At 45.0% G+C, this 15,522-nt stretch overlaps 1 protein-coding gene across 3 annotated transcripts in view; it reads right to left on the bottom strand.

Moving 5' to 3' along the window:
- LOC135908106 (thiol S-methyltransferase TMT1B-like) overlaps positions 1–15,522 on the bottom strand; it is an 86,961-nt gene that overhangs the window by 49,912 nt on the left and 21,527 nt on the right. For 2 of the 3 annotated variants that reach the window (XM_065439864.1, XM_070539545.1), the window contains exon 2: positions 9,605–10,212. In XM_065439864.1, the coding sequence (XP_065295936.1) occupies positions 9,605–10,054 (450 nt within the window). In that variant the 5' untranslated portion in view covers positions 10,055–10,212. Of the gene's footprint in view, positions 1–9,604; positions 10,213–14,567; positions 14,637–15,522 lie in introns of those variants that run through there. The other variant, XM_070539546.1, reaches the window with a different exon arrangement.

Below are 15,522 nucleotides of genomic sequence, written 5' to 3'. Positions count from 1 at the left end.
GGCACGCATCTTTCTCACACCTCTAGGATACTCCCTACAAACTTGCCTGATAACCACAAAACTCCCAAAACTCGGTTTCATTCGCATGCCCCGACACGAAGGGGAAGTCTTAGTCCAAGTGTTAAACTATAAGAATCCGACGCATCAGAAACACGAGTGCAGCACGACACTGGGAACACTATTGAAATTTTAAACAAATAACTTGTGTGTTGTACATCGTGTACAGTCCCAGCGGAGAAAGATTAGCACAAGTGACTGGTGGCGGCAGCGGCAAAATTGCGACACGTGGCACTGTTCCCGAACCTGCCGATAGCGGGAGTGCCAGGCACGTGCCACTTTGCAAAACTAGAGCTGGCCGTCAGAAACTGACCTATCTTAAATTCCGCATTTCGGAAGTTATCAGAAGCCTCACTTTTCGACCAAGGTCTCCAAATATACCACCCTCATCACGCCAGACATCCTCTGATTTCAAGGGTCATGTCATTCGGACGGTGCTCGTCGCATGCATCGTTCCAGCATGTGATAGACATGGTGTTAGCAGGACTGAAGTGGAGGACCTGTCTTGTTTACTTAGATGACGTCGTCGTCTTCTCCCAAAATTTCGACAAAGAGCTTACGCGACTTGCGACTGTACTAGAGGACATCAAGTCAGCGGTGCTCACTCTAAAGCCGGAAAAGTGACGCTTTGCTTACGATGAGCATCTGTTGCCGGCTGCGCGATCACAAATCTGGAGTGCGCCCCGATCCGCAGAAGACAGCTCCCGTCGCAATGTTCCAGCAGTCCATCGAAAAGAAGGCAGTGCGTAGATTCCTTGGCACGTCTCCCTACTACCGACGATTTATCAAGCAGTTTGTTTTATTTTATTTATTTCACAATACTGCAGGCATAAATTCGCCCAAGCAGGATGGGCATGAAATCACAAATCATAACAGCAAGCACATAAAAAAAATACATTACATTGCAAGTGACATACAAGCGAATCAAAAATTAAGATATGACAGAGCAGAAACGAAAACAATGAACATTGAAATTGCTTAGTTTCTACTGAAGAAACAAAGTGTGAAGGGCCTGCTCCACGTTAGGAGAGCGAAAAATCGATTCAGAAAGCGCGTTCCAATCAGCTATTGTTTGAGGTGAAAAACTGAGCTTAAATGTGTTTGTTTTAGCAAATGTAGGCTGTAATGAGTGTTCGCTATAATGTCGGGTCCTTCGAGTAGTGAAGTGCCTGAGGAATGACCGGGGAGCATTGCTAAGCTTTTCTCCCAAAATTTTTATGAAGGAAAGGAAATGCGGTTCAGTTTTCTATTTGTACAAAGCAACGGGATATTATTGTCCTTCATAAGTTCTGTTGGGGAGTCTGACCTTCTGTATTTATGAAAAACGAAACGTACTGCCTTTCTCTGAACGCGCTCTAATTGATAGATGTCTTTCTTACTGTGGGGTCCCAAATTACGAACGAGTATTCAAGTTTGGAAATGATGAAAGTTTTATAAGCCAAGAGCTTAATATGACTAGGAGTATGTTTTAATTTTCTTCTCAAGAAACAGAGCTTCGAGACTGCAATTGAACAGATCTCAGAAATATGAGTGCCCCAGGTTAATCGGTTGTTAAGAGTTATTTCTTGGTATTTATATTGTGAGACCTCGCTAATGTGACTGTCGTGGAGGCAATATTGGTAACAGCTAATATTTCTTTTTCGCGTAACTCGGAGAAGTACACTTTTATCAATGTTTAAATCCATATTCCATTCTTCACACCAGTGACATACTTTAAGCAAATATTCTTGGTGCAATTTATGGTCTTCTATTGATGGTACTTTTTTATATGCAACGCAGTCATCTGCGAACAATTTTACTGACACTGACCGTGGAACTACATTTACTAAATTATTTATATATATTAAAGACAGCAAAGGTCCAAACAAACTACCTTGAGGAACACCGGAAGTAAGAGCAAGTGATTCAGAAAGGGTGCCATTCACATCAACAGACTGCGTTCTACCACTTAAGTAAGCTCTGACCCGTTCTACAAAATACAGTGGAAGACCAACTGCAATTTATAAAGAAGCTTTGAATGCGGTACCTTGTCAAAAGCTTTCGCCATATCCAGAAAAAAACATCGATCTGTCCCAAGTTCTCCAAAGTGATGAACCGTCGTAATTAGTTGAGTAGTGGTTAACATGCCCTTCCTGAAACCATGCTGAAAAGGTGATACGACGTCCTTCTCTTTTAAAAAGTCATTTATAAAGCGGGCCACGTTGCGCTGTAGGAGTTTGCAGGATGTAGAAATCATTAATACCGGTCGGTAATTAGACACGAGTAAATTATCCTCTTTTTTATAGATCGGTACAACACGAGCCTTCCTCCAATTCTTAGGCAACTCACTGGTTTGCAGAGATAAAGTGAAAATTTTAGCAAGATGCTCCGAGATCTGGTCAGCCTAACGCTTTAAAAAAGCATTTGGAATGCCGTCAAGACCACGACTTTTCCGAATATTTATTTTACGAAGCAACGACAAAACCCCCTCTGTGGTAATGACAGGAACCTCGCTAGGATCGATGGATCGTTTCGTTGCATCAAAAACCATATCTGAAAGGCCCCCCAAATCAGTTTGAAAGTATCCGTTAAAGAGCTGAGCTATTTCTTTCTCCTTGGTAACGAGGTTCCCATCAACACTTTTCATTTATTTTGTGACCTCTTTTTGATGGCCAAGGTAATTCCAAAACTTGCAGGGTTCTGTTTTTATGAATGAAGGAAGAGTAACCTTAAAATAATGTGGTCTTGAAGTGGACAGTTTCTGTGCTAATTCATGTTTTAGGTTCTGTAAATACTGAGGAGATGTAGAATGATGTCGCCTAAGACGTTGAAGTCTCCGCTTCAAATGAATAAGATCACGACTCACCCAAGGGTTTCGACACTTATTTTTCGCTCTTCGTTGAGGTACAAAAATTCTGATAGAAAATAATCTGCCTTCCTTGGGGCGTTCCCATAGGCTGTGTACATAACCCTCATTAGTACGCAGCAGTACATCATCCGAATAATCAGTGATAGAAGCGTCGTCAGTGCGGTCAAAATCATGGACGTAGGCAATAGACAAATTTCGAGTATTATCAACGCAATTAGTACGACAAGACAAAGAAAGCAAATGATGATCAGAAATACCACGCTCAACTCTGAGTTCACCATTAGAGAACAATTCACTGACAAAGAACAAAACTAACAGCATTTTTGCGGGTACAGTCACGCACAATTTGGTTAAGGTTTAAAGCTAATATGATGTCCATAATTACATCACCAGAGGCACAGCTACCGTAAGCTAAACTCCTCCCGTCGAAGCCTGGTAGATTGAAATCCCCCGTCATAACCAGATTGTTTTCACGCTTGGTTAAGAAGTGGTCATATAAGCTTTCAAGGAATGTTAATGGAGAATCAGGAGCACGATATACCGCGCATAATAGGAAGGTCAAGCCCCAACATGACACATTTAGAAACAGGCTTTCGTGCTCTGGAATTTCGTCAAGAACAGTGACCTGAACAACCGACTTCACAATAACTGCGACACACCCACCCGTTGAACCACAATCCCTTCTAAAAACATGATAGCCAGGGGGAATAATTTCATCGTTACTTATTTGATCATGTTCTTATTCACTTATTCACACATCGCTGAGCCGTTGACCCATCTAACTAAATGTGATAGCTAGTTCGAGTAGAAAACGCCGCACGCGGATGCATTTCAAAGACTCCAACGACGCATGCAATCACCAGCGGTGCTTGCGCATTTGGGCCAAGACACCGAGACCGAAATCCACGCCAACACAAGCAGTTCAGGCGTCGGCGCCATCCTAGTGAGAAAAACTTAGATTTTAAAAGGTCATTGCTTTCTCTAGATGGTCGCTATTGAATGCAAAAGCTAATTATTCGAAGTAAGAGAACGAGTACTTTGCTTTCATTTGTACTGCCGCATAGATCCGCCCTTACCTATAAGGCAGTCCCTTCCAAACGTAAGCTACTACCATGCCTTGTGTTGGTTGGCAAAATTACTTGCCAGAAGCAAGTCTTGAGATCCATCGATTAGAAGTATTTAGAGTTGGAGAGCCGGTCCACTGCGTCGTCTTTCCGTGGGAGGTGTTATACGTACTTGTCGTGATCTTGTTCAATCGACGATAATTGGCGCAGTAGAGTCCCATCTTTCTGTTCACCAAGACTATAGGAGATTCCCACGCGCTTGCCGGTGGCCGGATGATGTCTTCCTGCAGAGATTTATAAGCGTTGTGCGAAAAAAGCGAGCCCAAGCTCTACTAGAAACCCTAGGGCAGCTGCTCAATGTGAGCATCACAATTTTCACGGACAATATGGCCCGTGGTTTCCGCCAGACCAAGCCGGAAATTTGGAGGAAAAGAAAGTCCGCCCACTCATACGTGGTGCAAAAGAGGCACTTTTCGCCGGAATTATACGAAATGCACCGAAGACCATCGACGAGTCTCTTCGCGAGGCCGCATCGAGAAGGCACTGTAAATGCGGAGCCGACAATTCAACCGCCGCACCAACTCTAGGAACTATACCGGAGTTCAATCACTGGCCACCGCCGACCTGCGCGAGACTCAGGAAAGCGATGCCCTCGTGATATCTCCGACTACCTTGCCTCTACTCAGTGGAGCCCTTGATGACCATTTCATTCGCCGTGACCATGCGTTCTCCCTGTCACGGCAGCGCCGTCTATACACTGGCCCAGCCCGGAACCGGTGCGTCAGCCCATATTCGGAAAAATAAAAGCAGCAACCGATTGAAGTGTGGTTGCTGTTCGTCGAACTAACGAAGATCCCTCGCCGCCGACGAAGACGCCGAAGAGACTCTTTCGACGACATAACAACGAAACGTCGCCATCCCGACGAAACCTGCAAGGAAACAGTGCACCGACCATAGACCTGACGACGCTACGTACCAGCCACACCTCAACGCGATGCAGCCGTGGTCCGACGCTAAGAGCTAACTTCAATGCAAGACAAGGAATGACCAACGTCGACGTGCTTGGTGACGGCCACGCCATCACAATCTTAGTTGACACAGGAGCCGACTACTCCATCAATTGTGGAGTGTTCGCAGCGATGTGAGGAAAGTCAGAACTGCATGGTTCGGCCCTCAAATTCGTAAAGCTGGAGGACACCTCATAACGCCGACGAGAATCTGTGCGGCAAGAATCACAGTTCATGACCGGACCTATGCTGCAACGCTCGTTATCCTCCAACAGTGCTCGCGAGACGTGATTCTCGGCATGGATTTGCTGAACCAACATGGCCCCATCGTCGACCTGAGGACGAAGTGGATAACACTGTCCACTGACCAAGTGAGGCCTTTCAGTAAGTGTTCCTTGAGTGTAACTGAGGACCAAGTCAGCGTCGCGCCTCGCTCCGGCATTATCGTTTCCGTCGACAGCGAAACATAGAAGGCGTCACCGAGGGCAACCAAATTGTACAGCTTGACCGAGAAATTTGCGTCGCAAGAGTAATTGCTCGACTGCCCGGAGGGAAAGCGCAAATGATGCTGACAAACTTCAGCCAGGAGTTTTTCAGGAGTTTGTCAGGAGTTTGTGAGATCGTCGTGCCAGCAAGTGCACGACGATCTCATACATGGAGGCAATTGAAGAAACCAGCAATGCGTTCGACCTCTCGGTGTCTGCCGTATCTACCCCGACGACGACAGTTCCCGAACTAGACTTCGACAAAAATCCAAGTCTTCCCATGAGTAAGCAGGAAGAGCTCAGAAGTCTTCTCCGGCTAAAGAATGACTTGTTTTTAACGTCATCTAGGATGCCAGACACCAGTTTTAAAACACCGCATAATAACCGAAGAGTGCGCTCTACCACTCCCCTAGAGCCCTTACCGAGGTTTGACGCGAGAACGGGACGCTATACGGCAGAGTGGACGAAATGCTGCGCCACAACATCATCCAGCCGTCGAAAAGCCTCTGGGCATCTCCTGTAGTCTTAGTGAAGAAAAATGACGGCACCCAACGCTTCTGAACAAGATGAACAAGATGAACGACTGAACAAGATGGCGAACAAGGACGTGGACCCCTTCCATGGATAGCAAAAGCATTGGATCGGCTCTGCAACGCTAAATATTTCTAGATGGATCTCAAGTCTGGCTACTGGCTAATAGAAGTTGACAAGAGAGATCGCGAAAGCATCGCCTTTGTCACGCCAGACGGCCACTGAGTTCAATGTCACGTTATTCGGACTATCCTTGGCGCCTGAAATGTTTCAGCTGGCGTGTCAACAGCGCGCTGGCCACACATACAGAAGGAGCTCGTAAAGACGTGCCGAAAAATCGCTCCAAAGGGTGTACTCAGCGTCCACGACACCCAGTACCGAAAGCGGGATCGCGCAGGCAAGGGGCGTCTTCGGTTGTATGTATACAATGTATATGTACAATTATAAGAACTAATTGAATTATATACAGCCACTCAATTAATTCAATCAAAATTTGATATTGCGGCCACAGTGCGATGTTGCATGTGCGGCAATAGTAATGCTCAACCCTTTCAGAGATTGTGAGCAATAATGCAAAACGACCCCTCAAGCAAACACGCTCACCGTGTGTCCTCTGGATTAGGCAGTCAAACAGCAGTGGTGCACACAAGGTTACCTTTACCATCAACTAGCCGCACTTGTTTTAGTCTAAACGCTCTAGAAGTTACACATTAGCCGCCAACATCCGCGCTAATTATGGTCAATCAAAGCAAACTGCATAGCAAGGTTCGCCTACATAATAATAATAATAATAATAATAATAATAATAATAATAATAATAATAATAATAATAATAACAATACTTTATTGCGCCAAGTAATAAAGAAATGTAAAAAAATCCGGCTTGCCAAAGTCTCATTGAGCTTGAGTGGCAGTGCCCGACAGGCAGCGGAACCACGCAGATATACACACAAGCATAAACGCACAATAAAAATTGCGGAGCAACAAATTAGTAGAGTGGCAAAATAAAAATGCACACAAAACCCAAGTTACATATAGAAAAAAACATCTCATCAGAATAAATACCGAGGAAGGCATGACAATACTCCGATCAGTGTGAGAAATAGTGCAGTAACCAGTGAAATCACAGGATTTACTTGACAAGTGGTGGGGCACATGGGTATAACGTTGTAAACCCCCTAATTAGTGTATCGCAGCATCTTTTTATTTTACATCCGATTCCCACAGTGTATGGCATCAGCATATATGCTTTTGTCTCTTCCTTTAACTAGAAAAATGATGGTGTGTGGTTTAACAAGCACTTAGTTGTAAAACAATGTTATTTATAAAACGAAGCTAGATATAAACAAAAACAATTGTTGTGTTGACTTTGGCGTTGAACTCATTGGAAAATTTTATACCAGAACCGAAACAAATAGTCGCCTAATGTTCCCCTATAAAGACGTTTAACGCACATCAATCCACAATAAATTCTCTTAGACTATATGCTGTTACAATGTGCGAGACAAAATTTGGAAGTTTAGTGTGAGTACAGCTGGTAGCAAAATAATAGTCAAGGTCTACGATTAGCAGTGCGCGAAATTGCGTTTGTGCAGATAACCACATTGTAGAAATTGAATGCTTGTAGTGAACTAAAAGTAGGTGCAATTTATGAAATGATGTCGCAGTTTCCAAGGAATTAATGAATGAATTCTGCGTTGTTCCGTTCCAAAACCACGATTGGATCATGAGACACGCCATATACGGGGGGGGGGGGGGGGGGGCGGGACTCCGAGTTAATTTTGACCAGCAGGGGATCTTGAACGGACCCCCAATGCACGGAACACGAGAGTTCTTGCATTTCGACCCCATCTAAATGTGGGCGCCACGGCCAGAATTCAATCCCTGGTCTTTGTGCTCAGCAGCACAGCACCATAGCAGCTAAGCCATTGTGGCAGGTGGCGGCTTCGACCGAAAGATGAAGCATCGATTGCGATAGCAATTTATTAAGAATAAACTAAGAAAAGTGGTTTTATCGGCTGTGTAAACTTGAAAACACACGCTTACTAACTGAATTACCAACCCTGGTGCCAGTGCACAAAGGAAAACATAACACATCACACTCAAAGACCGCGGACGCTCGTTGTGAAGTGGCTGGCGTGAGCAACCGCGGCAATATCTACGTTTGGAGCGACCTTCGTGCTTTCTATCGCTTCAAGGCAAACTGAGCGGCGAGAACACAGCACGCACAAAAGCATGATTCTTCTGCAGATCGCTTTTAAGATATGGCGCGCCTGCCGGCGCGCGGCCACGCAAAGTACGCGGTTGCTGGTGGGGTAGAAGAACCCCCCACCCCCCTCTCCCTCCGCCTTCGCTGTCGTGCGCGAGGTTGTGCCGCGATCGTCAGTTACTCTTTTGGCCGGTGACGAAAAATTGGAGGACGCTTAAGCTTCGCCTTCAAGAGTGGAACGCGACAGCGTTCCCGTCGACCCGCCAAGGGGTGTAAGACAGTGGGCTACAGGGCAGCCATCACTTACGAGGCGCCCCGCATCGGACGCGGTGAGCGCCGAGCCATATGGTCGAGCAACGCGGCGTTCGGCGCAGCAACGAAACGTGCGCCTGAGCAAGCGGAACGAACCAAAGAACTCGGTATCTCGGAGGGGGAAATGATGCACGCCAGCCAAACGTCGTGATCGGCACGGGCAGAGAGATAGACAGATAGTGATCTAAAGAAAGGAAAGACGCTTGATTTTGCAAAAGGAGCAAGGCGAAGCATTGTCGGGGGAGAGAGAGTCCGGGCAACGGCCCCCCTCGCACCGGTCCTTCCACAGCTCCAATGCGCGCGTGGCGCGCCATCTGTCGAGGCAGCGCCCTACATGGAGAGGAGGGGGTCTTCTGTGTTTGCCGCAAGATGGCTCTGCGTGTGCGGAAACGCACTTCGCTACTCGTGTAATTGCGACTTCTGAGTGTTACATGTTCATAATTACCTATATACACTGCAGTATAACTTTCCACGGCTCGTTTCGAAGGCAACACCGCATTCACTAGAGGCGCGTTTGTACCGCTTGGAAGCATCAAACTGGTGGCTGAGTGGTAGCGTCTCCGTCTCACACTCCGGAGACCCTGGTTCGATTCCCACCCAGCCCATCTTGGAAGTTGCTTTTTATTTATGAAGTGCCTGCAGTTATTTATCGCTCATGGTCAACGCCGCGGACGCCGACGCCGACACCCGACGCCGACGACACCGGATTTTCTGCGACACGAGCTCCTTAATGCTATCGCGTTAAAACGCAGTTGCTCCGGGAGCATAGCGCCAATTCTCTCCGTCCCAGCCTTTCGCGTGACGGAAGACGGCGCGTTTCCTCAACGCTTTCCTCCCTCGTGCGCGCCATATTGGGACGCGATTGCAGGCTTCCCTCGCGTGCCTTCACTCGCACATACTGCATTTGATGAGCCTACGGCGCTATCGCGCTCGGATTTTGTACGGAACATCGCGGCGATGGCAAAAATGCACCTGGAGTCTCCATACAATTTCTAGCTGAATAAAGCGCACATGGGGTGAAATCGCCGTCCGTAAACGCCGCACATTGTGGCCTGCGTCAACACTTTGGAACTAGAATAAAAAGTAAATACCTTTGGATTCGCCTGGAGGTTATTCTGGAACGCTGCGTCGAACTGAGTATTTGGCTCCATCTTCCAGTACTCGACAGGTCGACACATGAATTCTAGGTTGGGTCCGAAGGCTGCGCCTACCTCAAGCACACGAACAGCTCCTCGAGCCTTGAGCGACTCGCTGTGCGACACTAAGCCGTCAAGCTGCGTCAGTAGAGTGCGTCGAACTTCAGCAAAGCTGTGCCCCCAGATCCACTGACCCATTCTGTAGATTGAGGCGAAGAAGGCCTGATGCAAGTGGTGGCTGACCAGCAGCGCAGGCAGGAGCAAAAGACCGACAAGGCCTCCTAAGATGATGAAAGCGTGCCCCAAAAATGCGTATAGCCATTTATCAATGGCATACTTAACTGCGATACCTGGGCACAGATGTTGCCGCTGCTTGGCCAATTGGACACCCTTCTTGCCGTTCATAATTGTTGTTTCCTCAAGCTCGTAATGGCAGAGGTTACATTATTAGGGAGTCACATGCGCATCGTGCAGTATCGCTTAAAAGCTCGAATGAGCACTTCATGAAAAAATTTTAAGAACAGAAGTGAAGGCCTTGAGCAGTGACGACAACGTAGGCGCCCCTGAAACAGGAAAGAAAGAAGAAAAAATCCTTGTAAACCACTACAAGTCCTTTACCAAAGTAACTCTACATGAGTGTTTAATGGATGCCGTATTTTGCAATTACAGGTGACCACGAGAATCTCTAAGCTTTAAATATGTCGATGAAGAGCTCTACTTGCATGCTTTTTTGCGACAGAGGCGAAATGTTCTAGATAGATGAGAAACAATGGGATGAAAATTTTGGAGCAACATGAATAACTCCCCATTTTGGTTTGTGTTGCTCAATACGTGCTACATAAAAGTGTTTTTCTGAGCCTGAAAAAAACCCGCGGGTAATCGCAATGTGCCTGGAGAGTCCAGTCGCGCGGCAGTTTTTCGTGTATTTGTAATCTTTCACGCTCCAAAAAACACCCTTAAATAACAAGTACCGAGCAAAAGAAAACTGTGTCAGTAGTTTTTCATATTGCTCTACAATTTTCCGATTCAGTTTTCATCAAATTACAATATTTCAGCAGTTGAATAAGTATAATGAAGACAAATTATCTAATCAGCCGGAATGCAAAAAAAAAGTAACCTGAGTATCTCAAAGCGAGGGCAAACAACATTACGTTGGTTCTGTCCAGCCACGTGGCATTTGAATATATTTAAACCTGGGTGCGTGATCGTTAGGACACCCTGTATAGCTAAAGTTGGAAGAATGAAAATCTTAGACACGTCAGTGCGCCATTGAATAAAATAAGGCTCAAGGATTATGTAAAGACTCCTGCATACCCGCCCAATAATGTATTACATTTTTCACTTACTCTTCAATCATTTAGCGCTTCCCTTTTGTTTGTGCGTGGCAGTAGCAGTACGTTGAAGAAACCCTCATTTTCTTCAAAGAATGTTAAAACTTTTGTTTAGAAAGCACCATTGTAGAAAACATTATTCACGCGTGCTAGTCACGTGCCAGAACAACTTATCGCCTTTAAACAATGAGGTTGAGCGACTGTCGCTGTTTTGTATGCAGCAGTTAACCACCAAGAGAATCAGGTTTCACCAGAACATGCTTTTGAAAAGCGCTAAAACAATTTATGTGCTACATCATGCAACTGCATAGCTGCACTAAACATCAATCGCACCTATAAGATCATCCAATGCACAAAACGAACAGGTCATATTTGCTTGAATGTCAAGCCTTGTGCTACCTGCGTTACCTGTGCCTGATTGAATTCTCTGAGTATCTATTTGTAGCTAAGCTACAATATTTTGAGCAAAGATTGGCCTTTGCTTGCGTTAAAGCACCCGCAATTTACGAATTGTAGCCGGTGAGTTTGCAAGACGTATCTATTGCAAATGAATTTCCAGGATCACGCCAGTTTGGAGGTATGCGCCATCAAACGCACCCTGAATGCACCATTTTTTTTTTCATAGAAGCACAAACGTGTCAGGAACGCCCATGCATTTCGTACCCTGCTTTGGAAAATCATATTTATAACGTGGTGTCATTTTGGAAATTTATTTCGAATGGATGCGTCTTGCAAGATCTCCGGCTACATCTCGTAAGCGCAATATGTGCAGTAAGTTTACGATTGATAAGTTAATTAGGGATTTTTTGTAGTTTGTTGAGTATGTTTTTCGATTGTCCACCTCTTTGTATAATTGAGCTCAACGAAAGGAGGTATGCTATTTGCCACAGGTGATTTTTTAAAATTCTATAACACCTAGAATTGATCACCTTGCATACTACATTCGCACTTGCTACTACAATCAGCATATGCTTTCAAGCTCAAAGACATGCACTATGCGTAATTATTGGTCCTGTTAGCGTTAAACTGGGAAATGAGCGCTGGGACAGCGCAATATTGAACATTATTATTTTTTACAAAAGCTGACTTAGCGATAAAGGTTAGCGTAGGAGTAATGAGAGAAAGACAAATTATATTTTAATAAAACCAACAAACGCTTACAAAGATACCTGTTTCACCGTGGATTACGAGCCTATATAAAGCAGCAGCGCAAGATTTCAAGGAGCACATACATACATACATACATACATACATACATACATACATACATACATACATACATACATACATACATACATACATACATACATACATACATACATACATACATACATACATATCCCAAGATGCCGTATAACATAGAACACCTTAATTGCTTTCAGAATACCGTAATGGCTAACACGAAATTCTCGCACTAAAGTTCTTCATGCGACTATATATTCGATAGAAAAGCCACTTGTAACACAAACACATTCTGCTCAAATACAGACACCACAAATAAAGAAAATTGTTCTCTGTCGTATTGCCTACGACTAAACCCAAATATACAATGAGTTTGTTAGGGCGCAACAAATTTTAAATTTAAAAACATATACATCACGGTAACGTTATGTTTACCATTCAAGCGTACGGATGGGCAGCCTCTAGACACAGTGCAATTTCCGCTTTTACGTGCGTAATTTGCGACCTTGCGGTAATTACCTTTTAATTATCAACAATAGGTAGCTACAACAAATGGTTATTTTGGGGCCCGTCCGGAACGCCACACAAGCGTTTCCGTTCATAGCCAAATAAACGATCGCTATGTCAATATTTTTTTCTTGGACTGACAGCCTAGTGTCGACCAGTGATGCCTTTCTGAGCTGTGTCGTTCGTAGTCGACGATACAGACTGATATGACGCTGTACCTGCAGTAAACAAAGGCCTAAAGTGAGGAGTTGGAGCTACAACGCCTATGCGGCGCCCAACAGATTAACAGAAAATGTGGCGGCCCGCCAGCATTGAAACGCTGGGCCTACGCCGCAGACAGCAAGGAGATAACGCAAGCTCCTCGCGGGGCCAGACTGGCGGTGACCTCGGAGATGTGACGAAAGACTGGGGGCGGCGACATCGACAGCACACACGCTATTTTTCCAGCCAGTTTCGGATTCAGGGAGCCTGCCAAGAGGAACGAATTGTTCGCGTAGCTCCCACATGAAGTCCGCTATTTAAAATTTGATCGGTAGGAGGGGTATAATGTCAAGGACGGGCCCCAAAGTGCTCATTCGCTGTAGCCACCTACGGTTGATAATCAGAAAGTTTATTACCGTAACTTCTCTAATTACGTACGTAAGTGCGGAATCTGCACTGTATCTAGAGGCTGACCATCTGTACACTCAAATGGTAAACATAATTTTACCGTTTTGTATATTTTTATAATTTTAAAAATTTAATACAGCTAAAAGAACACCCTGTATGCACGCCAGCGCACACACATGCAAGCACACACACACACAAACCCACATGCGAGCGCGTATACAAGCACATCCATATATGGAGAATGAAAGTGAAATATGTGCGAGAAACTTAGGCTGCATACTTTGTCACAGCTCATGACCAGAACCGGGAGAAGTTCGTCATTTCCCGGAACACTTGTCAAGCAGAACATTCATTGAAGGGTCCATGAATGAGAAAATCCCCCTATTTCGACGTTAGACAAACCTTCCTTAAAAAGTTGTTTTCTTGATGTGTACGTTAAGTGGGTAGCATGTCTTGTTTTTGTCCTTTTCCTAAACTAACTGCTCAGTTTTATGCTTTTTTGTCGGTTACTATAGTTTTCAGCGCTGCATCGTTCTAACGTGTCAGTGTTGGTTGATACTAATATATTTAGCACACATTCGTGAGTATATGATAAATAAAGTGCAGCATACAGAAACAAGCTTTACGTTCGAGATCCAGTAAAAACTAGATAAGCTTTCGACAAGTGTGCGACTCTAAAATCAGGTAGAACTTTTGACATTGCGGATGAACAGTAATATTACTTCCGCACAGATGTCGCACTGAAGCTAGATGACAATGTTTTTAACTGTAAGCGAGAATTAGTTTTTCAGCGTGCAATGGCTGAACGTGTAGGGTGATTTGATAAATATGCACTTAATAATGGCACGATACTGCTTATCTCATGCTTATTACATGCCTAAGAAGAAAACGACCAACAAAACATATACATCCTTGCAATTACAAAATATGCAGCAATAAAGAAAATGTATCGGTCCAGTAACTGCATGTGGCATTGCGAAATCCAACGTGAACAGCGAAATAATGTTGATGCAGCGCGAAACGTAATTCGGACACAAGAAGGCACATAAAGGAAGGCACATGTCAAAATACAACGCACACACTTCGTTCATGATACGGCAAGAAACCCTCATGGCTACTGTTGTTGAGCAAAACAGGGCCCCGTCGTTTCTGCTCGTTTTGTTTACAGTTCCATCGTTCAGTTTCACTTGAATAACTGTGTGCAGTGAAAGAAATACTCAGCATAAAACGCAGACAGTGTTCGCGAAGGAAATCAAGAAATAATAATTGAGACGATCTTGCAGAGTTACCTGAAGCACCGCACGATCCTGTCTGGTCTTCGATTTCAAAGCAAAGCTCCGCCCTTGTGTCCCCTCCGCGAAGGCTGCGGAGGAGCGGCGAGGAAAGACTGAAAGGCGAGATTTTGTTGCGCACGTGTGGTCTTTCAAGAGGAAGGAGGCCTTTGTGGCGTAGCGTTGATCCTATCGTCTGTCAGTCCGTGGTCCTGTGGACGACCTATTATCGAAGATGCCCGCGTGCCAGAAATGCACGCCAAAAATGCACGCCGCTTCCTCTCGCTCCATGACGGCCAATTAAGCTTTCTCTCTCACTTTCCGCTATCGCTCTCGGGAATACGAATTCGTCGTTATATGCCATGAAAAGGACATGATGTTTTTGCCCACGTAGTTTCCTAAAAAAAAAATACTCAAGAAAGTTTGTCGCAGACTACCTAGACCGCTTCTGTGTCGTTCTTGAGGGGCTGTTGGTGTTGAAATTTATTCGCGATGTTACGCCAGAGAGTCGAGCTCAGCGTTGGCAGCAGAAGCTGCGCTAACTGCTGGCGTCGTGTCAAGGTCTAGAAGAAGTTAACGCCTGAGTGTCTTTTAACGTTCATGCTTTTGTAGCGGGGGCTTTAGCCAACGGTTCAGGCAGCGAGTGTGTGATGTCACCGTGTGACTATCGTGGATATCCCATTGAGAAAATAAATAGGGAGGATGTGGCTTAACGTCGGCCCAAAACTACATCAGAAATATTACGGCGAGTGCCAAAGGGACACATGTATCTTATATACATCTTTACATAAATGACAATGGTGAATGAATTAAGGTTTGGTGCTTAATGGTGCAAGGGCCATGTATGAAGTGACAATTATATGACACTGATAATCGCATGGCGAAACTCGGAGCATGCTCAGGAAGGCCTTCACTTAGCTTCCCTAGGTGGAATAAATTGACAGTCACTCAAGTATTCTTACGTGATTTAAAT

Source organism: Dermacentor albipictus, chromosome 5 (genome assembly GCF_038994185.2).
Source record: "Dermacentor albipictus isolate Rhodes 1998 colony chromosome 5, USDA_Dalb.pri_finalv2, whole genome shotgun sequence".
NCBI classification, from domain to species: Eukaryota; Metazoa; Arthropoda; class Arachnida; order Ixodida; family Ixodidae; genus Dermacentor; species Dermacentor albipictus.
Note: the sequence above shows the minus strand (reverse complement) of the source record. Positions and strands in the feature narration are given on the sequence as shown.